Source organism: Cynocephalus volans, chromosome X, assembly GCF_027409185.1.
Source record: "Cynocephalus volans isolate mCynVol1 chromosome X, mCynVol1.pri, whole genome shotgun sequence".
Classification (NCBI taxonomy): Eukaryota; Metazoa; Chordata; class Mammalia; order Dermoptera; family Cynocephalidae; genus Cynocephalus; species Cynocephalus volans.
In genome coordinates, this window is record NC_084478.1 from 56,333,866 (window position 1) to 56,359,508 (window position 25,643).

The following is a 25,643-nucleotide window of genomic DNA, read 5'->3' on the forward strand; positions in this document are numbered from 1 at the left end:
AAGGGATACCTGCACTCCCATTTTTATCGCAGCTCTATTCACAAAAGCCAAGAGTTGGAACCAACCTAAATGCCTTTCAATGGATGACTGGATAAAGAAAATGTGTTATATATACACAATGGAATACTACTCAGCCATAAAAAAGAATGAAATTCTGCCATTTGCAGCAACATGGATGAGCTTGGAGAAGATTATGTTAAGTGAAGTAAGTCAGGCACAAAGAAATACCACATGTTCTCACTCTCATGTGGAAGATAAAAAAGTTGACCTCATAGAAGTAGAGAGTAGAATAGTGCTTACTAGAGACTGGTGAGGGGAATGGGGAGGGAAGATGGGGAAAGGATGGTCAGTGGATACAAATAGTATAGAGACAGGAAGAATGTGATTTAGGGTTCTATAGCAATATAGAGACTACAGTTAACAACAAAGTACTGTGTATCTTTGAACAGCTAGTAGAGATGATGTCAACATTCCTAACACAAAGAAATGACAAATGTTTGAGGTGATGGATATGATAAGCACCCTGATCATTGTACACAGTATGAATGTACCCAAATATCATATTGTACTCCATAAATAGATACAATTATCATGGGTCAATAAGAAACATAAATTTAAAAGGAAGAAAAAGAAAGAAACAGAGAATAGAATAGTAGTTACCAGAGGCAGGGAAAGGGAAGAGGGAAAAGAGAGGAGGGAACAGGGAGGAGGGAGGAGGGCGGAGGGAGGACGGCGGAGGGCAGAGGGAGGAGGGAGATGGGCAGAGGGCGGAGGGAGGAGGGAGATGGGCGGAGGGAGGAGGGAGATGGGCGGAGGGGGGCGGGGCTGGGGAAAAGTTGGCAACTGGTACAAAGTTACCACTGGATAGGAAGAATAAGTTCTGGTGCTCTAGGGTGACAATAGCTAATAATATTGTATTGTGTATTTCAAGATAACCAGAAAAGAGGATCTTGAATGTTATACCACAAAGACGTGATAAATATTTAGGTGACAGATATGTTTACTATTCTGACTAGATCATTATATGATATATGCATGTACTGAAACAAAAACTGTACCCCATAAACATGTGCAATGAAAAAAATAAAAGCGAAAAAGCAAAGTGCTCAACAAATGTACATTATCTGTATTCCTTTATGAATCAAAGAAAAAAACCAAAACCTCTTATGAATTTGCAATAATTCAAATGAATGAAGTTACCATTGGTACTGTCTATACAAACAAATTAATATAGTAAAAGACTGCAGGAGACATTTAATTAGATGAAAATAAATTTCTTTCAAGTACATCTAATACATATTTTTATACAAATGTTTAACATGCAGGCCCAGCAGAACTCTCACCTAAAAACAAAACAAACAAAAAACAACAACAAAAAAGGGCAAACAAATTTCTTTTACAATACATGGAAAGACAGAATTGCAAGATAATATGAATCTTTCCACGAACTTTTTGAAGTACCCTCGTATTTTATAATTCAGATCAGTGCGGCAAATTAGTTCAAATCAGTGATGTTTTGCTGAACTTACTGCATTAATAAAAAATGTTTACAGATTTAAAGCAGGGTTGCTGATTTTTAAAACATGTCTACTCTAATTCCTAATTCTACCTAATGGGGTAGAGAAACATAATCTTTAAAGCAAAACCATTTCTAAAGTGTAGCAATGGAGTAAAACTAGTTCTGGGAATTGGAATAACAACTATAATTTTAATCCAATTTTCAAAACTGAGTATTCATGAAAAGACAGGGCATCAGAAAAGAATATAGAGAACACAGTTAGAAAATACTGTGATGTATACCTATGAACATATTTTATCCCTACCAATGTCCACTTTTTTTTTTTTCTGAAAATAAAATATATTTAAAGGCAACACGTTTTAAGGTATCCAAAAATGGGAAAACTAAAGAAAATAAAGTAAGGGGAATTAAAGGCAGTGCAGGATGACAAGACTATACACTACCTTTTTCTTTTTCTTTTTTTTTTTTTTTTTGTCTTTTTCGCGACCGGTACTCAGCCAGTGAGTGCACCGGCCATTCCTATATAGGATCCGAACCCGCGGCGGGAGCGTCGCAGCGCCCCCAGCACCGCACTCCACCAAGTGCGCCACGGGCTCGGCCCACACTACCTTTTTCTTGTAGCAAAAATATATACAGAGTTACTTTGAAAAGTTCATGGAAAGATTCACATTATCTTTTAATTCTATTTTTCTACGAACTTTTTGAAATACCCACATACATATCTCCTCTTTTACTTCTCCCTATTATTTATTGAGGTCAAAATGAGGAATGGCCCAATAGGTAATAACATAAAGTGTGAAGACTAAAGAGAAGTAACTAAGCCCAACTAGGAACGATGTGTGTGGTTCACAGCTTCCAAACTGACTGTGATAGCCTAATAAGGCACTGACAGAGTACAACACAAGGGAGCAGTACCCTGGTTTCCAAGAGTTAGGCAATGCTACAAACTGCTCAAGTTACCTTCAGTGCCTTGAACTGCCTTTTTTGAACTTCTCTCCGAAGTCCTACCTGCTCTCCCCTGAGCCATTCCCACCCCCATGAAACCCCACATTGCCATCTGGGCTGTCCAAAACTTGTGGTCTGTGCATTCCTGTAGCCCTCCCTTGAAATGCTCCATTCCCTGAGCTACTCATTTCCTCAGGTTATTCCAGTTAGGAGTTGGAAGAAAAGCCAGGTGATTAAGGGTGATTGCACTAAGGGATTCCAAGAACAGACAGTAGTCCCTGGCCCCAGTATAGGATCTTACTAAAGCATGCTTTTCCACCACAAAAGGGATCAAGTAAGATTACATGAATAGTATAAATGCATAAACATGAATTTAAAAAACAAGTTAAAGCATATGTCCTAAAATGGTAGGTCAGCAGACCCTTTCCTCCAGCAGTCCTCCTTTCCAGAACTGTCCTGATTAAAGCAGGACTGGGGGACCAACCCCACATGCAAGCTGCTCCCTCACCTCCAAATCATAGTCCTTGAAGCACCCTTCTTTAACACCTAGGGCTCTACAAACACCTAGGGTTTGAAAACCCCAGACAGGAAGAGCCTGGACTAATATCTTCAAGTAACAGATGAGAAGAATGGGGCCAAAATAGTGTAAATGATTTATTTGCTCAAGAGCATGCAGCTGAACTCAGACTTTCTGGCTACTCAGGCAGTGATATCTCTACAAAATTCTGCTAAAGAGCAATCTTCAGAACTTAAATGAATAGTACACAAAACCATTCCTACGTAAATATATGCTTACAGTTTATTTTTCAAGGTAATTTAAATATCCCTCAGGCAATCACACTGAGTTACTAAGCCTTGTTTACAGATGATACTAAAGTAAACCAGAGCCCATCAAAAGATCACAAACCCTATTTTCTGGAATCCCAACAAATAAAATTTTAGAATTTTACTATTTTGAAAAACTAGAAATTAGAAAAATTAAGATTGCAAATGGTTAGTTTTCTTAAAGAACAAAAAGGGAATTTCAGTAAGGGTGACAAGACAAATAGGGAAAAACAGTCAACAAATGTTACTGAAGCAAATGCATATCTTCATATAAAACAATGCAGTTGGACCCCTACACCTCACCATACACAAACATTACAACATACACAAACACTAACTCAAAATGAATCAGATCTAAAAGTAAGAGCTAAGTATAAAATTCTTAGAGAAAAACATATGAGTACATCTTCATGACCCTGGGTTTAGGAAATGGATTCTTAGATATGACACCAAATGCATAAGCAACAAAAGAAAAAAAACAGACAAATTAGACATCATCAAAATTAAAAACTTCTGTACTGCAAATGATACCACAAAGAAAGTGAAAAAACCCACAGAACGGGAGAAAATTCTTGCAAATCATGATATATGAAAAGGGTTTTGTATACAGAATACATAAAGAACTCTTACAACTCAATAAAAAGATAAATAACCCAACTATAAAATGGACAAAGGATCTGAATAGATGTTTCTCTAAGAAGATAGATGAGAAGATGCTCAACAGTTAGGGAAATACAGGTCAAAACCACAATGAGATACCACTTCATACCCACTAGGATGCCTAGAAACAAGACAGATGTATTGGTGAGAATGTGGAGAAAATGAAACCCTCACACACTGCTGATGGGATTTTAAGGTGGTATTAAGTATGTCAAAAGGCTAAATAGTTACCACATGACCCAGCCATTACACTCCTAGGTATACATCCAACAGAAATGAAAACATATCCGCATAAAAACTTGTACATGAATGTTCATAGCAACATTATTCACCATAGCCAAAAAGTGGAAACAACTCCAATGTCCATCAATGATGAATAGATAACAAAATATGGTATTATCCATACAATTATTTGACAATATAAATGAAATATTGAAACATGCCATAACATGGATGAACACCAAAAACATTATGTTAAAAATAACATGCAAAAGACCACACATTACCTGATTCCATTTATATGAGGGGTCTTCAAAAGGTTCACAGAAAGATTCGTACTATCTTTTAATTCCATTTTTCCACAAACGTTTTGAAGTACCCTCATAGAAAATGTCCGAATAGACAAATCTACAAAGTAGATTAATTAGTGTGGTTGCCAGTAGCTGGGGGAGGGGTGACTGGGTAGTGACTGCTAAGGCATACAGAGTTTCTTTTTGGATGATTAAAATGTTCTAAAACTAGATTGTGGTGATGGTTGCACAACTCTGAATATAGTAAAAACCTCATTCAGTGAGGTAACTGTATGTGAATTACATTTCAGTAAAGCTGTTAAGAAAAAAGAACAAAAGAAAGGGAGTGGTTAGTGTCCTTCCTAACCCAATCAGAGTTTCAATTGTACTTTCCAATCATAATTTTTAAATCTGTATTTACACATCTTTGCTTGAGGGATTACAGGAGGGGGGCTTCCACTGAAGGTTACAATTAAATTAAGATCATTGAGCACTGACAAATCTAATGTTAAACCCTAATGGGGCAAGTGGACATGCCTTTCCCCTCAAAAAAATAGGTTTAACCAATACATTCACTATATTTCTGGCATACCCTTTATTTCATTTTTAAGGCCCACATTTGCATTTTAAGCTGCCTTCTCCTTAGCCTCTTTAAAAATACAAGCTAACACTCTGACCTGTCTTAGATCCTCTTTTTCATCTCTATTCTTTCACTTTTCCTTGAATAAATATATATTAAACACATATTCTAAATACGTATTTATTTTTCTGACTTTCTTTTCTTCAGGTGTTTCTATCTACTTTGTCAAAGTGGTTTTAGTCCAGGGTTACTAGTACCTACCTAAGAAGCTAGTACCTACCTAAGAAGTGTAACGGACTGAGCTGGGCTCTGTGATGATGAAAGGCAGTACCTCTGCTACTAGCACTATTAAGATTTTCTACTTACAAGGCACTCCACCTATATTATCTCACTTAAAGACTATGCACTTTGGGCACAAGGTAATCATGGCCAAAAAGAAGTGAGGGAGGGATAGTAAATATGCTCATTATGGTGTTGTGAAACTATATTCCTAGAGTGAAATGACTAACTATCCCTCAAAGCTCTGAATATAAGTATACTTACTGGGTAATTAAACTTGGAAGATTTTTCACTATGTGTGTATCTGCATTTCTTACTTTGAACTCTGTTAATGCATTAATTCAAAATATCTTTCAAAAAACGACAGGTATGAATTCTGACTCACTCAAAGAGGCATATTTTATAAATACATTACAAATTATTTGCAATGCTACTTTATTCCAGAAGAAAAACTAAAAGAAATGACTCATATTAAAAAGTTAAAATAGCTTCCATTTCAATAGGAAAAAAAAAATTTATGGAGAGAGGATATGCAAACATTTAAAAATGAGGCCAAGATAAATAAGAAAGAAGAAAATAAGGGAAAAATTAGGACAAGTTTAGTAGTTTAAAAGTTAAAATGTAGAAATGCCCAGCCTCCACAGCAAAACCAGTCTATCAAGAAAAAAGTCATTTTAAAGAAAGGCCCTTCATAAAATAAAAGTAGACACTAATTTAAACAAAAAACCCAGAAATGTCAATTTAAAAGAACCTACAGTTTTCATTGGCATTGAAGCCTCTAAGAATGGCCTTTAGTTCCTGGAGCTTCTGATGAGCTCTTGCATGGACACTGTCAATCAGGAGTTTTTCTATTGATAAGTGGTCAATCTGCAGAAACAACAACAGAATCTTATGTGCAATTTAAACATTTTTACTTTAAAAGCCTGAGAGTAGATTACTATGTTTCAAGATTTTCTTTTAGAATCACATTGATTAAGTACTAACCAGTAAAAGAAGGCAAACCTAGATAAAGTTAAAAATTAACTTATAGCATTGGTAGCTTAAAGCAATAACATTTTGATGACTATAAATCAAAATATTATATATATCACTTATCATAGCTCTCAAATGCCAGACCTTAAAAATAAAATGGTGATCTGATCTAAATTATAAAATTTGAAAAAATATCTTAACAATTATACATTACAGTATCATATGTTTAAAAAAACCCCAACAAATGTAGAAGTATAACACTCACTTAAAACAAATCTCATAAAGGGTTTTAGAAACAGGTATTTTAAAGAATTTGTTCTAAAAGTTTAAGTATAAATGATAAGTTATATTCATTTAATCAAACTGATATTAAAATACATTGAGATCTTTTACCTTCATGGCCCTTTCTACTAATTTGGAATCAGAAGCTGGCAAAGGAGGATCATGAAAAATCTGTAAAGGCTTGGAGACATCATTCTCATCAATTTTAATTGTAACTTTGTGAACAGATGCCGTCCCTGTTTTTCTCCCAAGAACCTGTTGACTAAAGAGAAAAAAAGAAATATTAATAATTTTTTTCTACACAGCCTGTTAACTTTTAGAATAAAATAGAGACAATCTATTGAGCACCTTAGCCAGAGCCTGGAACATGACGGGCCCTCAGCGTTTGAGCAGGGAACAAAGTAATGTTGGAAAGATAGCTATTCTGTAATCCAATACAATACTTGGTTTATTGCAACTTTTTTACATAGGCATAAAATTTTAAAACAAAACACATGCATACACAAAAAAGGACCCCAAAATAAAACCTATTTTTGAGGTGGCATTTACCTCTGATTCCTTTATAGAAAATGGGAATCAACCAAATTCAAACAGGGAATTGGGGATTATAAACAGCCTGATCCCAATTTTCTCCAAAACAAAAAGTTTTTAGAAGGTACAATTCAAAATGGAAAGCTAGTAAGTAAGCATATTTTAAAAAATAATACACTAATCGTCTTTTAACCTAATGGTCTTTTAGCAATTTGGTATGAGACCAGAGTAAACTAATCTATCAAGCTATTTAAGACTAGTAAGTCTTAGTACAGATAAATATCTACGTATTTAAAACACATCATGTTCTAAGAGAGGTGTCAATTATGGATGTCCTAAGTGGTCTATGCGATACCATGGGACCTTACTATAAAAAAGCATGTTACTAGAGGTGAATGACTATTGGTATATATTAAATCAGATGTATGAGAAAAAAAGAGAAACAAAAAGATGGAGTCACAACATGAACCCAACAGAACCAATTTTACTTACTTCCAAACTGAGAGGGAGAGGCACTTTCCAGCATGATACCTTTCCACCTGCACAAGGTCTCCCCACCGCTCTCGGATTAACATTAGAGTTTGGGAATGTAACACTTCTAACTGAAGTGATAAGCAGAAAGAATCTGACAGATCTTGTTAAGTAAATCTAATATATTACTCCAACAGCCAATCAAGTACAGGCAAACTTCATTTAATAAAGGCTCTATTCTCAAAAAGCTGGCTGTGAAGGAAATTTCTGGAATCATATTTTTCCAGTGACTCATCCTAAAAAGTATTATAATTTGTGTCATAATTTTAGAAAAAGGTTTTATATTTAATTTTGAGGCAATATATACAAACCATTCCAGGTTGTCCCTTAATTCATCACACTTTAGAGAATATAAATTGACCAAATAGTACCTTTCCCCCAAATAGTACTATTTTTAATTAATCACTTTTTTGTTTTTACCTGCAAAGTCAATGGTAAAACTTAAAATTTGGTTTATTATAGATGTATAACTATTCTTCACACTGGCCAGTTCCCTAGCCCTGTTTCTACCCAAATAAGGTGGGGTTGGGGGGGTGGGAGGTTTAGGCTTCTACAGTTCAGGACTAAAGACAAATGGAAAATGGGGGTAGAGAAAGGAGACACAAAATCCTTACAAATACATGTCTCAAATTTCAGAAGGATACGCAGACAGTTGTACATGTCCTGAAGAGGTTTCTCATCAGCAAAGAGTCTGGACTGCACCAGCTGATGGATAAAGTTGATTTGCATACTATGAACCAAAGCTCGTCCATCTTCCATTGGCAGGAGAAAAAAAGGTAGTCAATCAAAAGGTGTACAGGTCATGTAATAGCACCAACTAAGGAAGCATACACTAACAATGAATTTTTTTTAAAAAAGAAATAAAATTATCTATGGAGTTAGAGAACATTATGCTCTGAGAAACACTAAAATTTCTTTGGTCAGTAGGTAGTTATGATTATCATGAAATTTGCTTCAAATTACAGGATAAACTGCTACACATATTTATTATTCTGTAGGAATATTTCAATAATATAAAAATACCAAACACCTAAATCAATATTTATGATTTAAATCAGTATTTATCTTTTACCTCCTGTTTCCTTATCCTCAACTAGAATTTCCAGCTTAAGAAGACGCCACGGAACATCTGGGTCATCTCCCATCACAGTCAAGGTAGCTTCAAATTCTCCTTCAACTCGAAACTTCACCCGGCCATTTGCTTTTGGAAGAAGAAGAAGAAGAAGTGTACACTGCTAAAAAATAAGCTAAACTAGAACTTTCAGTCTTGCTTATAAGAAATTTTAAATAGATTGAAAGTTCTTTCCTACACGTTCAAACCATTCAGTGGTTTGGCCAGCTTCCAAGTCATTAAGAAACCAAAGCAACTCTTCTAACGTAAGTCAACAGTATTTTCTTGAGGCTGAGCTCTGGGACCTCTTCTCTCCTCCCACCCCAGGTGATCTCACCCACTCCCCAGCTTCAAATACTAGCTCTAGGTACTAAAGAGAAATGATATGGCTGACAAGTCATAGATTCAACCACCACCAAAATTGTGGGCCAAAACTTCGTAATGATATTTCTTTGAATAAAACCCAAAAAGTGGTTTAAGAAAATATTCTAACAATGGGCTGGCTGGTTAGCTCAGGTGGTTAGAGAGTGGGTGTTATAACACTAAGGTCAAAGGTTCAGATCCCCATTCTGGCTGGCTGCCAAAAAAAAAAAAAGAAAAGAAAATGCTCTAACAAGTCAACTCTTAAAAAAAAAAATTTCAGATACATACCAACTGTAAGGTTTGCTAACTGAGGGGGAAGATCTGTGGTTACAAGCCGATGTCTAAGAATCTGATTCAGCTGAAGTAGTGTGGCTTGTTTCTCAATTTTGGTAATTGGGTCCGGAGGAATAATTTTATCCTACAAAAAAATTTAAGTGATTTTTAAATAATGTACAAAGAGGCATAATTTTTTACCTGTGCCTGTCTTTATACAACGTGTTCTTACTTTACCCAAGAGAATCTCAACACAGATTTCGGCAGTCTACATCCAGTAACAGTGACCATAACTATCATGCATTAAGAGCACCAATGATTTCACCAAGCTAAGACCATAATACAACATGATCTGCTTCATGCTCCATATATGAAACCAACTGAATGTTACTAGATAACATCCACCACTTCTTAAAATTATAAAATACAACAGTACCAAGTCAGGAAACTTTTGCAAAAATAAATTTTTAAAACACTTCTAAAAAGCAACTAGTGCATAGTACTATCATATCTAAAACAGAAATTAAGTTATGTTTGCACATCTACTCACCCCTGGAAAAAAAAGATTCACCCATTTTGATACCTACTCACATTCTGGTTCCAATTTATTTCAAAAAAACCCACAATTTTAGTTGTACAGAAAAAAGCAAACTACATTGACTAGAGAGAAAAGCGAACTACATCAGCTATTTGTCTTAAAACTAAGTGGTTTGTTTTGTTTTGTTTTGCTGTACTTAATAATACAATAGAATCCAATGCCAAAGCCTTCAACTTTTAGGAACACAGGTTTAAAGCACTTACTCTAATGCAGGTTGGCAGCCGTGGGTAAGACCCAGTAGTCAGTACATCAATGGCATACGGGATGGCAAAACTAGGCAGGCGCGCATGGACCAGAGCATCTCTAGCTAACGAGGCCAGGCGATCAGCAGTGTCCACAAACAGGATGGCTTGCTGATCTAAAAAGCTTGAGATCATCTTTAAAACAAAGAGTAAATATATTAAAAGTCCTTGAAAATTATCTGCTTTTCATATTAGTATCATTTATTCATTCCAAAGTAAACCTCAAGCAAAATAATATAGATTTTCCATATTTGAAATATTTCTTCAGAAACTTTCCCAGTAATTTGAAGAAAAAATATTTAATACATTTGTATTTGAAATTAAAAACAATAATTCTCCGTCACTTTAAGTAAAGGATTTTCCAATTCATTTCTCCATTCTTAACATTACACATAAGTAATATCAAAAGTTAGGAAAGGTAAACAGAATAAAATGCTTTTTACTCCTACAGACTTCTAGAGTTTGTTGATAATAAAGTATGGACTCCTGGATCTAGACTAGACTGCCTTGGTCTCAATTTTAACTCTGCAACTTACCAGCCTTATAAGCTTGGGCAAGTTACTTAGTATCTCTGTGCTTTTTCAACTGTAAAATGGAAATGATAATGATTCCCAAATCAATCTCATGAAGTTGTTCTGAGGATTAAGAGTTAACGCATATAAAACCTTTAGAACTGTGCTTAGAACAGAGAAAACACTCAATAAATGTTGCCCATTACGAGATGTAGGCCAACTTCATGCTCAATACAGAAATCCTTTCCATCAGTTCTCTACTCGATGTATTTCGTAAAGATGCTTGAACTAGTAGAATTCATCAAAGAGCTGAAAACTACCTCCTTGAAACTTTTATCTTCTAGTTTTATCCTAGAACAATACTTAAAGTCTCCTCTCATGTCCTTCAAACAGGCTGTCAGTGGTCAACTTAAAGCATTGTACACAACATTAATACCACATCATGCACACACAATGCTCTACATTTTCTTAGTATTTCCAAACTTATTTTATTATCTGACTTTTGCAACTCTAGGGAACAGAACCAGATAATTACTATTACTTTACAGATGAAAAAATTGAGGCTTGGGTTAAGACACCTGCCCAAAGAAAGATATCCAATAGCCAATAATAAGTGAAACTGAAACCAAAAAATGTTTCATCTCATTCTTAGTTAGACCCAATATGCAGCACAGCCCAGTATAAAAGCTACCGCCTATGACTAGTACAATGGATTTCTATCAATGCCACTGATAATAACTTATTAGCAGCCATGACACTGCAAACACACTCTCAACTTCTGAACTGGTTTTTACTTAGATTTAAGCCATTCCAAGTCTCCCTTCACTCAGGTCACAGTAAAAATACTTACCAGAAAAAAGTTAAGATCAGCAAATACCAAAGACCTCCTTCCGGGAAGACATGCATCAACCCTACTGGGATTCCACAGTTTATCCAGACCACATCACTCCACTTTAAACATGGGTAATTAATGAAACACTCTCTAAACTACCTTGCTGAACTCAAAATACATTAGCTTCAGCTACACTCCTTTGGCTTAGAAATCTAATTAATAAACATAAAACGTTAGTTTTGAGTAACATATTAGTGAATCCACATAAGTCTGTAATGATCATCATGTTCTTTCTTATTTAAGTATTCTCATATTGGCTGTTAACATGGTTAATAATAATCTCCTTTAGACTTTGAGCATCAAATAGACATTTCTTTAAGGAAGATATACAAATGGCCAATAAGCACATGAAAAGATGTTCAGCATCACAGTTATCAGGAAAATGCAAATTAAAACCACAATGAGATACCACTTCACACCTACTAGGATGGCTAGTCTCAAAAAGTCAGATAATAACAAGTGTTGGCATAGATGTGTAGAAATTGTGAACTTCATATATTGCTGGTCTAAATACAAAATAGTACAGCCACTTTGGAAAACAGCCTGACAGTTCCCTCAAATGATTAAACGTAGAATTACCACATGGCCTAGCCACTCCACTCCTATGTATATACTCAAAAGAAATAAAAGCATACATCTACACAGTAACCTGTACAAGACTGTTTACAGCAGCATTATTCATAATAGACAAAAACTGGAAACAACCTAAAATGCCTATTAACTGATGAACAGGTAAATAAAGTGTAGTATTATCCATGCAATTCAGCCATAAAAAGAAATGAAGTACTAATACATGCTACAACTTGAACGAACGTTGAAAACATCATGCTAAGTTAAAGAAGCCAGTCAAAAAAAAGGACACATATGATTCCACTTATATGAAATGTTGAGAACAGGCAAATCTATACAAACAGAAAGTAGATTAGTGGTTGCTTAGGGAAAGAGGAAAGCTGGAGATGATAGCTAAAGGGTAAAGGTTTTCTTTTTGAGGTGATAAAAATGTTCTAAAATTGACTATGGTGATGGTTGCACATATCCACGAATATAATAAAAACCACTGAAAGGCTTCCGGTCAAGATGGCAGAATAGACAGTCCCCAGCATCATTCTCTCTCACAAATCAACCAATTTATAAATATTAAAAAGCAACAAAAGCCACGCTGGGACAACTAGAGCTCAAGGGAAGAGGGGAAGAGGAAAACAGACCTACAGAGTTCATGAAGGCAGGAGAAGCCACAATGAGAGAAAGAAAAGATCACTCCCACCATTTCAAATCCCAGCCACTTCAAGGCTGGAGCTGGTGAGCACACAGAGCAAGAGCTGGCAAAAGTCACAGCTGTGCCTGTTGGATGAAGTTGCTTGAAGGCAGCAGGGGAGAAGAGGGCCTTGGTGGCCCTCAGGCCAGCAACACCACTAACAGGGTTCCCGTGGACCCACATAGGAGCGAGGAGCCACAACAACTGAAAAAAGGGTCCACTCAGAGGCCAGTGAGTCACAAGGGTCTAACACACAGCACATCTCATGGGAAGTGTTTGGAGTGTGGGCAGTGGAGGAGATGGGTCACCAGAGGAACAATGGGGCAAGGACAGCCAATCTGCCCCCCAATCAGCATAGGACCACTCAGTGGAAACTGGTCAGGAATATAGAACTACAGGGGGAGCAGTTTGCTGAAAAGCCTCAGGCTCAGACAAGAGTTGCTACAGAACCCAGATGTACCAGATCTCACAAGACCTGGAAGTACCTAAAAAGTCAACCATTAAAACCTTAGTGCACAAAAAGCCTTCCCCAGGGAATCAGCAGCAAAGCAGCAATTTAGCTCAACCACAGGGCTCAAGTGCTGGTCCTCACGGGAAGTTCCCCCATTTTAGAAGTAAGCAAAGGACAACAAATTAGTTCCAGTGCAGAGTTTAAGTAGTAGAAATAGCAAATAATCAAACACAGAACTGAAAGAAAAAAAAAAAAAAGCCCATAGACCAAAGTTTGATATTAACTAGTAAAGGTCTCACTTCACCAAAGAACACCTATAAAATCTAGAAAGACCAGAACTGGGCCCCCAAGACAGGGAGGGGGCAGGGTTGGGGGCTTCAGTCATGCCCCCCAACACCCACGACCAGCCCAGTGATGACCACCAAGCCGCTGCAGGCAGCACTCCAGGCTCCTGAACCTGGACGGTGGGGGGCTGAGGGCCTTGGCCACCCACCCGCGACATCTGCATTCAGCCAAGCAATGACCAAGCCACCACTGGAAGCTCCCTGGTCTCCCCTGCAGGAATGAGTGGGGTGCCACGGGCCTCAACCATGCCCCCCTCTTTCTCCTTCTCCCATCCCCTCTCCCCCTCCACCCAACTGCTCCACAACAACATCTTAGAATATAAAAACAGATGGAGCCAGGGACCGACCCCTCTTCCCACAACAAGGAAAGGAGCACACCAAAAACATCACTTCCATGTGGGTGGCCCACCACAGCCACCACAATAGCCACAGCTGCTGCAAAAGTGGCTAGACACCACGGCCACCGTGCAGACGGCCCACCAGCCACCTGAGTGCATTGACACAAGGAGAGTCACCAGTGGCAACCAAAGAAAAGAAGAGGATGTCTCTCTCCAAAAAGTCCATTCCAGAGAAACAGAAGAAGCACCTACTCTATGATAATAGTGGGGAACCTGAAAACACCTCTCTCAGCACTGGACAGATCATCTAGGCAACAAATCAACAGAGTAACTGTTACTCTTTCAGAAGGAAAGAAGATATCTAGGGTTATGAGAGGTGGGAGGGGGAGGGAGAAGGGGGTGGGGAGAGATTGAATAAGGGACCTAAAGAATAAATATGATTTGTAATAATATATATACTAATAATATTGATTTGATCAACATACATCAACGTTGAACCCAAAAAATATGTATAATCAATTATGATTCGATAAAAAAAAAAAGTACTGAAGTATACACTTTAAACGGGTGAATTGTGTGGTATGTGAATTATATTTCAATAAAGCTGTTGAGAGAAAAAAAAGCTCTAGGGGAATGAGAAAGTTATTTTCTCTGTTCCTTAGACAAAACATTATCCAGACTATTTACCATTAGTCAGAGTTCTATAAACTGTGGATTTACACACAGAGCTACACACATAATATGTCCAGCATGGCTAAAGATCATTATCTATTCAGAACCTCTAATGAGACTAGTTAAATAATCATTAGGTTGAGAGCACAAGTGTAAAAACATGAACAATCCTCTAATTCTCCAGTTGATGAACTTGCCTTATCTTGGAAAACAAAAATACCAAAGCTTTACGTAAGTATGAGATTTTATTCAGAATGTGATTTATCTGAACAACCAATTCAGAAAACAAATAAAAGAATGTTATACTATAAATGAGTGAAAGATGAATACAATGTGGTTCCATATCAAAACCAAGAGTTTTGAATTTTGCTTGATATCATGTTACTGAAGCACAACTCAGTACTACCAAACAGGTAATTTAAATACCCATGGTATTAATTATGGATTTAGCACCAGATTTGAAAAAAACTGAACACCTGACTTTGATATACTTCAATAATACCTAACTTTTCACTAAAAGTTTGAACATCTTTAGTAAAATATTACTCCAAATTAACTAATTATTGAAAAGAAGCCTCAGCCTTTTCAGAAATACTATACCATGCTTCTGCATTTTGGCCAAAATAGATTCATTAGACTTGGTGCCCAAATTCCCAAAACAATGAAGTGAATTGTAAACTTTCTGATAAACTTGGAATAAGCCTGTTTATTAATATTTATAACAAAAACTACTCTTTCAATGATGCTTTACAGTGTACAAAAGATTTTTCTGTTTATAAACTTTAATTTCCCAATCACATCAACAGACAACAAAAGAATAAACGGAAATTGCTTCCCATCCCCTGAAGTAATGAAAACTTAATATGTAGTACAATATATTCTCCCCCTAAATAAAACTTTGATCAATGTTATATATAAAGATGATACCAGCTTACTCCTAGAGACAGAAAATATTTGGCTGGATGTCTTACAGAATTCTTCCAACCTTGCCATTGGCTTAGCTGCCAGGGCTGAAATTGAGCATTAACTTCAATGCAAATCAGATTTTGCTTTTAAGTTCCCAAAAAAGGCATCTGCAGTCTAGAATTTAAAATTCTCAACTTCTCATACTCTCTTTTCTCCTTTCATTTTGGGAACTTTCATATAAGCTCTATGTCTAATGATAAGGGAATCTAGTGCAGCAGGATAAGCAAACACAGCAGGCTAAAATTGAGGTGAGATGTCAGGAAAATCATGCACAGAAACACAACTGCACTGTGGATTTCCTTCTGAAGTGGAATTTTATGGAACAGGCAAATTCCCATAGATTTACAAATATAAAAATTATTATAAAATACTTTCAACTTAGCTTGTCAGGGTGCTAAAAATAAATTTATTATGGTACCTCTATACTGGGTAGCTGCTAATTTTAATTTATCCAGAAAGCTTGAAAAAACTTCAAAGAATTTTAAAATCACATTTAACCAATGTAAAGTTGTTTTTCTGCTTTCACCTATGAAAACTGGCAAGATTTTTAAATGTCATTACATAATTGAATAGGGAAAAAAAAGGAATTTGAACATTGATGTCAAGCTTACTTAGAGAATCTCCCCACTTTCCCCCACTTCCCAAATATAACTGATGGCAGCTAGAAGTTTACTTGGCCTTGCAGAGCTGGGTCTAGAGACCTCACCTCAATTAAAGTGGGTAAATGCTCTCATTATTTCAGGACTTTATTCATATTATGATAATTACTCTACCCTTTCCAATATGAACTCCTTTCTCCTCACTAGCATTGACTGAAATAAAATAGGAGTAATTGTGCCTCATCTGTTAACACCACACCATTCTCCCCAAGTTATAAGCTCAACGAGCTAACACAAGATGCCTACGGATTTTTTTTCTCTCCTTAAGGCTTCTTGAACATAGCTTAAAAGTTTTTTTTGGTACATTTTAGCATCTTTGGTCTACTTCATTGCATGTCACTTCTTTGAATTCAAAAGAATGACTCAATAATCAAAAGGCTACATGCTTCTTAAAGGCAGAAACTGCACCTTATTCAAGTTTCCATCACCATGACCTATACCCTATGCTTAATAGAGGTTTGGAGAATGAGTAGATGAATTAAGCAAACCAACAGATAAATGCTATTATCAGCTCTGTGACCTTGAAGAAGTCCTGTAACTTCTAAGAACCTTATCATTTCCTTATCTGTAAAATAGGAAGAAAGTACTGACTCTGCTATTTTCACAGGATGGTCAAGAAACAATAAACTTTAAGGGAGAGCCTTGCAAATTCTAAGGAACCATACAAATGTAAGCTAACCATTTCCCCCTTATAGATCCAGTCTCATATTTAAAGTCTCCTTGTGTAATGATGTCTCCAGATATCTCCTACACTACTTTCTGATCAGGTGTCTGTAAACAAATACTAAGTTTCCACAGAATACATTACTCATTATCATATAGAAATATGACTACTTACATAAGTAATGTCACTCAGAACAAATCAGCAGATATAAGTTAAAGCTAAAACCAGAAACTATTACAACATTCAAAAAGTTATTTTACACAAAGTAAAATCAAAAGTTTAACTCACCGCACATTTTTCCACTTTGCCAGCATTATTAGCCCATTTTACTAAAGCTAATAATCGAACGAAGAGTTGGCGTGTCCGACTAGCAAACTGTACTATTTCTATTTTCCTATAAAATAAAACAATTCCTAATGAACCAACATATTACAAACAGTACTTCACAATTTATTTCATTTGAGCTAAACAAATCAATCTTTGTTTACAAACACTACAAAAAAACCCACCTAAAATATTAATCTAAATATGAACTGTCACATTTTGCATACCATCTGCATATGCCTTCTTTTTCACCTCAGAGTAATAAATCCAATAGAATGGTATAGTGATAATCACATTTTAAAATTAATGTTATATTGTAATAAAAACTGTTTACTAAAATAAACTAAATTCATGGATATGTGGCAGTAAAAGTTAACTGGGCCACTGAAAAGACCAAATTAGAAGTTATTAATTATGAATTTCATAACTGAAAATAGGAGTGATTAGCAAATAATCAGCAACCCTTTTGGTAAGAAAAGGGAATTGAAATAGATTTTTTTAATGATTGGTTCAAAAAAACTTTTTACTGAAGTACAATGTATACAAAGAAGTGTACATAAGTGTATAGTTTGATGAAGTTTTCAAACTGAACATATCAGTGTAACCAGCACCCTGAAATAGATCTTTACTCAAAGCTTGAAACTGTATTCTTTGTACAAAAGTAAGGGCCCATTTCCCATCATGTAAGAGCATAATTTAAAATACTGAATAATTAAAAAACTTAACTATGTAACTCTTTACCAAACTAATTTCAATACAAACATGGATATATTAAATTACCTAAGCAAACTTAAAGTATGTTGAGTACTAAAAATAAAAGGTAGGTTTATCCATATCTATTTTTATGCTATACCTTCTACTATGCTTTTTCTCCCAATACTCATCATTATTTTTATCATTTCCTCATAAAGTCTTGAAAGCTTTACTAAAAGCTTTATGTTGTCAATGTGTTGGCTAGACCTCTCAACTTCATGGTAGCTACAAAACTGATAATCATACCTTTCATGATTCATCTTAAGATGCTAAAAAAAAAAATATTCAACAGGCGTGGACTAATGACAGGATCCGGTAGGACACCAACTTCCCTCCAAGTAGATTCTGACCTATTAATCTTAGCATAGCTGTTCAAACACCTACAGATTGAATCCACAACTGTGCATCTTGCCCATAACACCACCATGATGCAATGCACAAAAATAAAATTTTTGCTGAAGTACAATTTTGACTGAAGGCTACAGGATCTAGCTCCTATTGACAGCATATGTAGCTCACATAAAACCTGAAAGGCTTCCTTAAAGATCAGCCGGAGATATGATTAGTGGTCTTATCACTGAGAAAAATCAGGGGAACAATTATGATTCTTTGCCAGTGTCTGTGAAGGATCATAAGAGATAAAACAAGCAGAGCATCACGGGCAAGACTAAGACACAACAGAAATGTTAAAGGTGCATTAAGATCTGGCAGCCACCTCATACTCAGCTGTCACTCTAACTCAGCAATGGCTTACAGAGGATGCGAAGTCACTGATCCTCTCCCAAAGCAAACATACTTGTGTATTATTAATTCAGTTTCCCAAATATGTTCCTCTACTAGAAAGGAGATGTACCTCTATTGTAACGTGATTTCTGACACCATGCTGTCTCAAGGGACAGGGAGCATGAGTCAGTTTTTCAAAGGCAAATCAGTTTCCCTTCCTACCCCAGAGCAGACGGAACAAACCCTGACTTATGTTTCCTTCCTTTAAAACTGACCAGCCAAACCGTAACACAGGTATGCATCAATTGTCTTTTTTTACCTCTACCTTTTTGATCCATGTCTAACTTTATCAAAAAGGCCAGTTGGGGTTGGTGGTGGAGTGTAGCCACTAATAAATGCTAAACCCCCCCCTAGTGACTTGGTAATTAAAAAAACAAAACAAAACAAAAAATCAGGGAGCATAAGTAGTGCCAAATATAAAATCATGTAGTTTATACTGTAGTTACATCTTAAATCTCCATCACATAATTTCTTTGAAACCTCAATTTATCTTGTTCCTTTGGCCTATGGAAATATACTAGTGTTTAGTTAAATCTTAAACCCCAAACTCCAACTGAACCAAAATTTTCTCAACTATAGAACAGCAATAGCAATAGGCAAATGTCAATTCTCTTAAGATATCTAGTAGCATCATTATATAAATGGGAAATTAGCAGCCAACTTTCCAAAGCCAGTCTGCTTCTCAGCTTCTTCCATTATGGACTATTTCTTCTACATTTTTCTATCCCCCTCAGGGACTTGACATGGTCAGTCACTCAATAAGGTTTGCAGAATAGAAGGTCTAGAACTGGTCTCACACAAAGAATTGTCAAGGATGAGGAAATTACATTTCCTGGGGCTCCCTAAACATATGGTATGAAAAAACACTCTAAGTTCTTCGGGCCTAGGTTTCCAGTCCACAGCCCTATGCCACCCATACCCACACACCCACACTCATAGATCAACCAATAAAGAAACAGATTTAAGGTTTTTTCATACTCACCTTTCCACATCAGATTTCCTTGGCAGTCTAAGAAGAAGAAAAAAGGAAAATAATTACATATATGCATACCGTCATCAAAATGTGATAACAGTCTTTGACTATTAAATACCTTAGTGATTCAGAAAAAGTGAGTAAACAGCTACTACAGGCTTGTGTGGCTACCAACTACTCTCTTTTATGAGTTCCCAGCAATATGGCTGTAAGGGAAAAACCAACAAAGAAACATTTCTCTCCATTCAAAATGCTTCAAAAGGTATTTCGTGAACCTGAAACATTTAAAAAGCCCGTGTCTCACAGCACACTATATCATAGAGACAAAAAACATTCTTTTAAGAGCAAAATGGTCACAGAGACAGGAGTATAACTTGGTTGCCAGCTGCCCCATATGCAATGGATAGCTTGCTTCCAAGCAGGAATTCCTCCATGTTTTCTTATGGTGGGCAAAACTGGAAGCTAAGCACACAAAAGGGCCTGTGTCAGTCAAGGATTTTATAGTAATTATAATGCTGCATGGTGGCCAGATGAAAAAATCTATATTACTTTTAAACAGTTCCAGTAGGGTTTTGATTTCTTTTTGCTAGTTCTCCAATATTAATGGCCAGCAACCAATGTCAACTTCTTCCTTGATAAATTATACCATTTAAGGGCCAGCCCGCGGCTCACTTGGGAGAGTGTGGTGTTGATAACACCAAGGCCACAGGTTTGGATCCCTATATAGGGATGGCCGGTTAGCTCACCTGGGAGAGCATGGTGCTGACAACACCAAGTCAGGGTTAAGATCCCCTCATCGGTCATCTTTAAAAAAAAAAAAAAATTATACCATTTAATACTCTCCCACCCACTAATGCTTAGAAAGGTCCTGATCTGTCTCCTGAATCACCACATTCTGTTGACTTCTATCCCATGGTCTGAGATTCAATGGCCTGAACAACTCTCATGCCTTCCCCACATCTAATCAGTTCTTGAAAAATACACACTCAGCTAGCTACTTAGATCTTCTTCTCCCATCCACGTGCCACAGGAACAGAAAAACTAAAACCAATTCCAGAGGTTCAAGGTACATGGAGGGGAAATTATCAAAATGAGCTTTGGTTTGTAGCTACCTGCTATTCTTAGAGTAGACAGTGGGATGGAAGCTGAATTTACGATCAGAGTGATAAAAGGAACTAGGTAAAGGATGGAAAGGCCAGCAGACCAGAGGAATAAAGCAGAAATTAAGGCCCAAGTTCCTCTACATGGGAAAACTCCTGAGAACACTCCTTGAGAAGCCACAGCCCATGTCCTTAAGGGAGGGAAAGAATGAAAATAATGGGTGCCTGTTGGGGGGGGGGCAAGAATAGAGCCTTTGGGGGTAGAAAGAATAGGAATAGCTGTTCCAGCTTCTTGCACCTGCCCCAGAGACCCTGAAAGGATCATCTAATGTCAGAGGTGGTGTCATTTCAGGGACAAAGGACAGGTTTTGCTGACTGCTTCTCTTTCCCAATTTCCCCCAATTCCTCCTAATCCATTTAAAATTCCTTTATGGATAAGAAATCCACCATTTGGGGTAAAAGCCCTAAAATGCAAATGTTTGAAAGAAGTAAGGCACAGAAACGTATTTATATCAAAGTGTTATAAGACAAGTTTACATAACTGGGATCCTGGCACTTTTTGATTTTAATTAAAACAGATTGAGGAAAGGAAAAAAAACAAAAACAAAAACAGAGTGGTTCCTAAGTCCCCAAAAAGTCAAGGCAGAGAGTAAACTCTAAAATGAGAGCACATATGTTGGGGGAGGGAGTGAACCAAGCAGAAGGAAAAAAACCCAGAAATCTGTGGCCAAAACCAAACTACCTAAATTGCCAAGGCTGTTCTTTTTACCTCCAAAAGTTCACAGAAGCATCAAATTTTGCAGAAATAAGTAACCGTGTCCTTACACACTCTTATAAAGTGTCCCTAGAATACAGGCCCTACATTAATTAATCCTGATAGTTTCTCCCTGGAACAAGGAAATATACACTATTTTGGAACTTCCACACCAAGTTCCTAAACTAATTTTGGTTACCACAAATCAAAAGTGAAAAAAGTTATTTTATGTACCTATGCATCAAAAGTAGAAATGACTTTTCCTATTAAATTCTCCATGGTTTACAATAATAATTCTAAAAATTCATTTATTCATGTATTAAATCAATAAATATTTAGTTAAGCCCCGACTATGTGCTAGGCATTGTTGTAGGCCCTGAGGAAAGTAGCAAACAAAATTAAAATTCCTGTCTTCATGGAGCTTACATTACTGGGGCGGGGGCGGGGGGGGGGGAGAGACGACACAACAACACACAGTCAATAAACTAATGTCAGGCAGCAATAAGTGCTGTAGAGAAAAATTAAGCAGCAAGTAAGGATAGAGTGAAAGGGCAGAGTATTATTTTATAAGCGGTCAGAGACTTTCTGATAGGTTCTGTGAATAAAGACATATAGGAAATGAGAAAGCAAACCACACAGATTTCTGGGGGAAGAGCAAAGGTGGGAGCGTGCTGGGCACTATTAAGAAACATCAAGAAGGGTAGTGTGGCTGGAACACAATAAGCAAGGAGGAGAGTATCAGGATATGAAGTTAAAGAGGTAAGGGTGAAAAGGCACAGATCATTTAGGGCCTTAAAGGTAAGATGATCACATGTCCTGGTTTGCCCAAGACAATACTGGTTTATGTCGGTTGTTCCGACATTATTATTAATAGCACCACCTTTCATGCTCAGAAGGGTCCTGGTTTGAACCGTAAATTTTATGGTCACCCTATGTATAGGTGATGATAAAAACTTCTTAATCTAAGCGAGATGGGAAACATTGGAAGGTTCAGAGCAGAGAATTTTTAAAAGGATTATCCTGGCTATTTTACGGAAAAGAAACCATAGAGGGGCAAACGCAGCAGTAGAGATGCCAGTGGGCAGACTATAGCAGTAACGTGGGCAAATGATTAGTAGGCTTGGACCAACACTTCGTTGAAGTGTTGAAAGGTGATCAGATTCTGAAGTCAAAGATGACAGGACTTGCTGATGTACTGGGAATGGGATGTGAAGAAAGAGGAGCCAACTATTTCTCCAAAATTTTTGGCCTGAGCAACAAAAGGAAAAATGGAGACATTACTTAGTGAGATAAAAAAGGAGGTTTGGCAGGTGGAGAGGCAGGGAAGGTATTGAGTGGAATTAGGAGTTTGGTTCTGAACTTGGTTTATTGAAATGCCCATTAGATATTTAAATGTAGCCATCGGGATATAGAGTCTGGAGTTCAGCAGAGAGGTCTACACTGGAGATATAAACATGGGAATCATGATCATATAAAGGGCACAGAACTGTAACTACAAACTTATTCTACAGCAATAAACCAAGTCTCCGTTTATAAACCAAGTCCTAAAATAGCAAAAAGAACACAACATAATTCAAGGAATTTCTACAAATCCCCTATGGAAAAGCAAATTACACAACCACTAATAGCAGCAGTTCTCAATATTTTCCACGGCTATACACAGGACAGGTAACCTTGCCATACATGACACTTTCTCATGGATACTCTTGGATTTTTATGAAATCCAACAATAAACGGTGCAGAGAATAATCCCTAATCATGACAGCTATTTAAATTTATTAGACAGGAATAGGCTTCGTTAACTCTCTCTTTCTGTCCCAATCAGTACAGTACATTAAAACTGAGTGAGAATGATGTTTTACAGGAGTAAGTGGAACTTACTGTAATTCTTTTAGCCATCTACAAATATTTTAACAGCCTCCAGTAACAAATTTCTGTGACATTTCACAGCCTAATACCTGCATACTAAGGTATTTCAATTGAAAACCCTGAAGTCTTGCAATAGATAAAAAATAAAAACTAATCTAGATAAAAATTAATTCTTACTTTTTCTGAACCTGGGTTATAAGATGTAAAACAGAGCCCCCAAATTTTACAGTACGTTTTTTTCACACACTGAAAATCACTACAGTGTATTGTGCTCCTATCCTGAAGGGATTTAACTAATCGTGCCCTAAGGCATTTCATGGGTAACTACGTGACTTATAAACTCCCTTCATACTCCAAAAAACAACAGCAGGCTGGTTACAAAAAATATTTTACTTACACTAAATTCGTGAAGGCATCAAAACACTCAAACGTTCCCGAAAAAAGCACTTGGAATCCAGACTTCGGATTATTTTATACACAATGGATCTCCTGCATTCAAACTTAGGAGCAATTACAACCTAAATCTAAAATATATTGTCAAAAGGCTGTACAACATTTTCCGTTTTCGGGATTTTTTTTTTTTTAAGTTCGAATGTTATGTACTCCTAAACCCTGAACTCTAACCTTGGGCTTTGGGCTAAAAAGCTTTAGGCCAAGAAATCAATAGTTTGTTTGGGAACTCGGACAAAAATCCCAAAGACAACCTTCCACGAAAGTCTAACAACACACAAAACTAACAAGTCTCGGATGCTTCATCGCCAGAAAGACTCCCAGTACAAAGCTTCTCCTCCACCTCCACTGAACCCCACGAGTTTGTAAATTATAGACTAACCAGCCCAGCGAAGAAAACAGCAGCCTCCTGGGGAGAAGGCACAAACCTCTCTCAGCCGGTTGGGCGGTAAGGGGGGCTGAGGAGCAGGCATGGGTTTCGCGGCACTTACAGGTCCGTCAACACCATGAGCTCCGAGTAGGCCCGGTGCAGCAGAAATTCGATGAGGGTGCTCAGCCGGTAGCCCGGGCTAGCAGCAGCTGCAGCGGCCGCCGCCACGGCGGCTCCGGGAGGAGGTGGAGGCGGGGCTGACGCGGGGCCACTGCTGCCCCCGCCACCGCCTCCGGGCGGGACCAGCTGGTGGTTCTCCAGCTGCACTGGGGCCATGGCGACGCAGGGCTGGGCTTGGCGCAGCGGCACGAGATGCGACCCTCGGGCCTCCCGGGCGCTCGGTCACCGCGCCGAAGCGTGCGCGGGCAGAATCACCGCCTACCGCCAGGCCGCCTCTGAACAGGAAGCCGTGGGCCGGCCGCGGAGGCCCGCCCCCATGTAGCGACCAGCCCGCGGGCCCCAGGGACGCGAGTGAGGGGCGGAGTGAGGTAGGGGGGGCGGGGGAAAGAAGGGGGGGCGGGGGAAAGAAGGGGGGGCGGGGGAAAGAAGGGAGGGCGGGGAAGCGGGCCAGCCGCCGGAGAGGAGAAACTGCGCCTCCGCGACTGCTCAGAGGCCGCTTCGCCAAGCGTCCATGTTGACGACCCAAAGCGGAAGTCGTTAGGCAGAGCGGAAGGGGAACCTGCAGGGGGCCTTCCGACAGAACCTGCGCCTCTTCTCGCCGCCGTCCCGCGCGGCGGCAGTTGGGTGCGCGTGGGAGTGGGGTGGGGCAGACGCGCAGGCGGGAAAGCGGAAAAGGGGGCCGCGCGTCGCCGGAAGCCGCAATGACGGCGGAGCCGGCTCGTCACCGGGAACGTCATCAGTTGCCCCGCCCTCACTCTAACCGCCTTCCTTCCCCATCCCCCCGCCCCCGGCATTTTAAAGGCGACAATTTGCCCTGAGGAAGCGGTCTTCGCTCCCTAATTGGGGCATGAACACGGTCGGGGAGGCCGTCTAGTTCGTGCGTTGCAGCTCTGGAATCGCGAAGAAATTGTAGCGGCAGCGCGCTTGTGATTTCTCAGACCTTTGCTCCTCCCACAGACGTACAAGGCGTCTTTCGTGAGAGAGGACGTTTCCGTCCTTTTTTTTTTTTTAAACTGTGGGAAGAAGTACAGAAAATATGACTGGGGGGAGGGGCAGGACCGCAGGCAGAATAACTTAATTTTATAGAATTGGGTATTTGCTGAGCTCGTTAACG

At 38.2% G+C, this 25,643-nt stretch overlaps 1 protein-coding gene across 5 annotated transcripts in view; it reads right to left on the minus strand.

Annotated features, from left to right (window-relative positions):
- MED14 (mediator complex subunit 14) overlaps positions 1-25,078 on the minus strand; it is an 80,487-nt gene extending 55,409 nt beyond the window's left edge. For 4 of the 5 annotated variants that reach the window (XM_063083497.1, XM_063083498.1, XM_063083495.1 and 1 more), the window contains exons 1-10: positions 24,471-25,078; positions 19,816-19,842; positions 17,262-17,367; positions 10,182-10,355; positions 9,396-9,525; positions 8,706-8,834; positions 8,278-8,385; positions 7,595-7,727; positions 6,683-6,833; positions 6,073-6,184 (exon numbers count right to left, since the gene is read on the minus strand). In XM_063083497.1, coding sequence (XP_062939567.1) covers positions 6,073-6,184; positions 6,683-6,833; positions 7,595-7,727; positions 8,278-8,385; positions 8,706-8,834; positions 9,396-9,525; positions 10,182-10,355; positions 17,262-17,367; positions 19,816-19,842; positions 24,471-24,685 — 1,285 coding nt within the window. In that variant the 5' untranslated portion in view covers positions 24,686-25,078. Of the gene's footprint in view, positions 1-6,072; positions 6,185-6,682; positions 6,834-7,594; positions 7,728-8,277; positions 8,386-8,705; positions 8,835-9,395; positions 9,526-10,181; positions 10,356-17,261; positions 17,368-19,815; positions 19,843-20,552; positions 20,611-24,470 lie in introns of all 5 variants that reach the window. The other variant, XM_063083499.1, reaches the window with a different exon arrangement.
- Between the last annotated feature and the right edge of the window lie 565 nt (positions 25,079-25,643).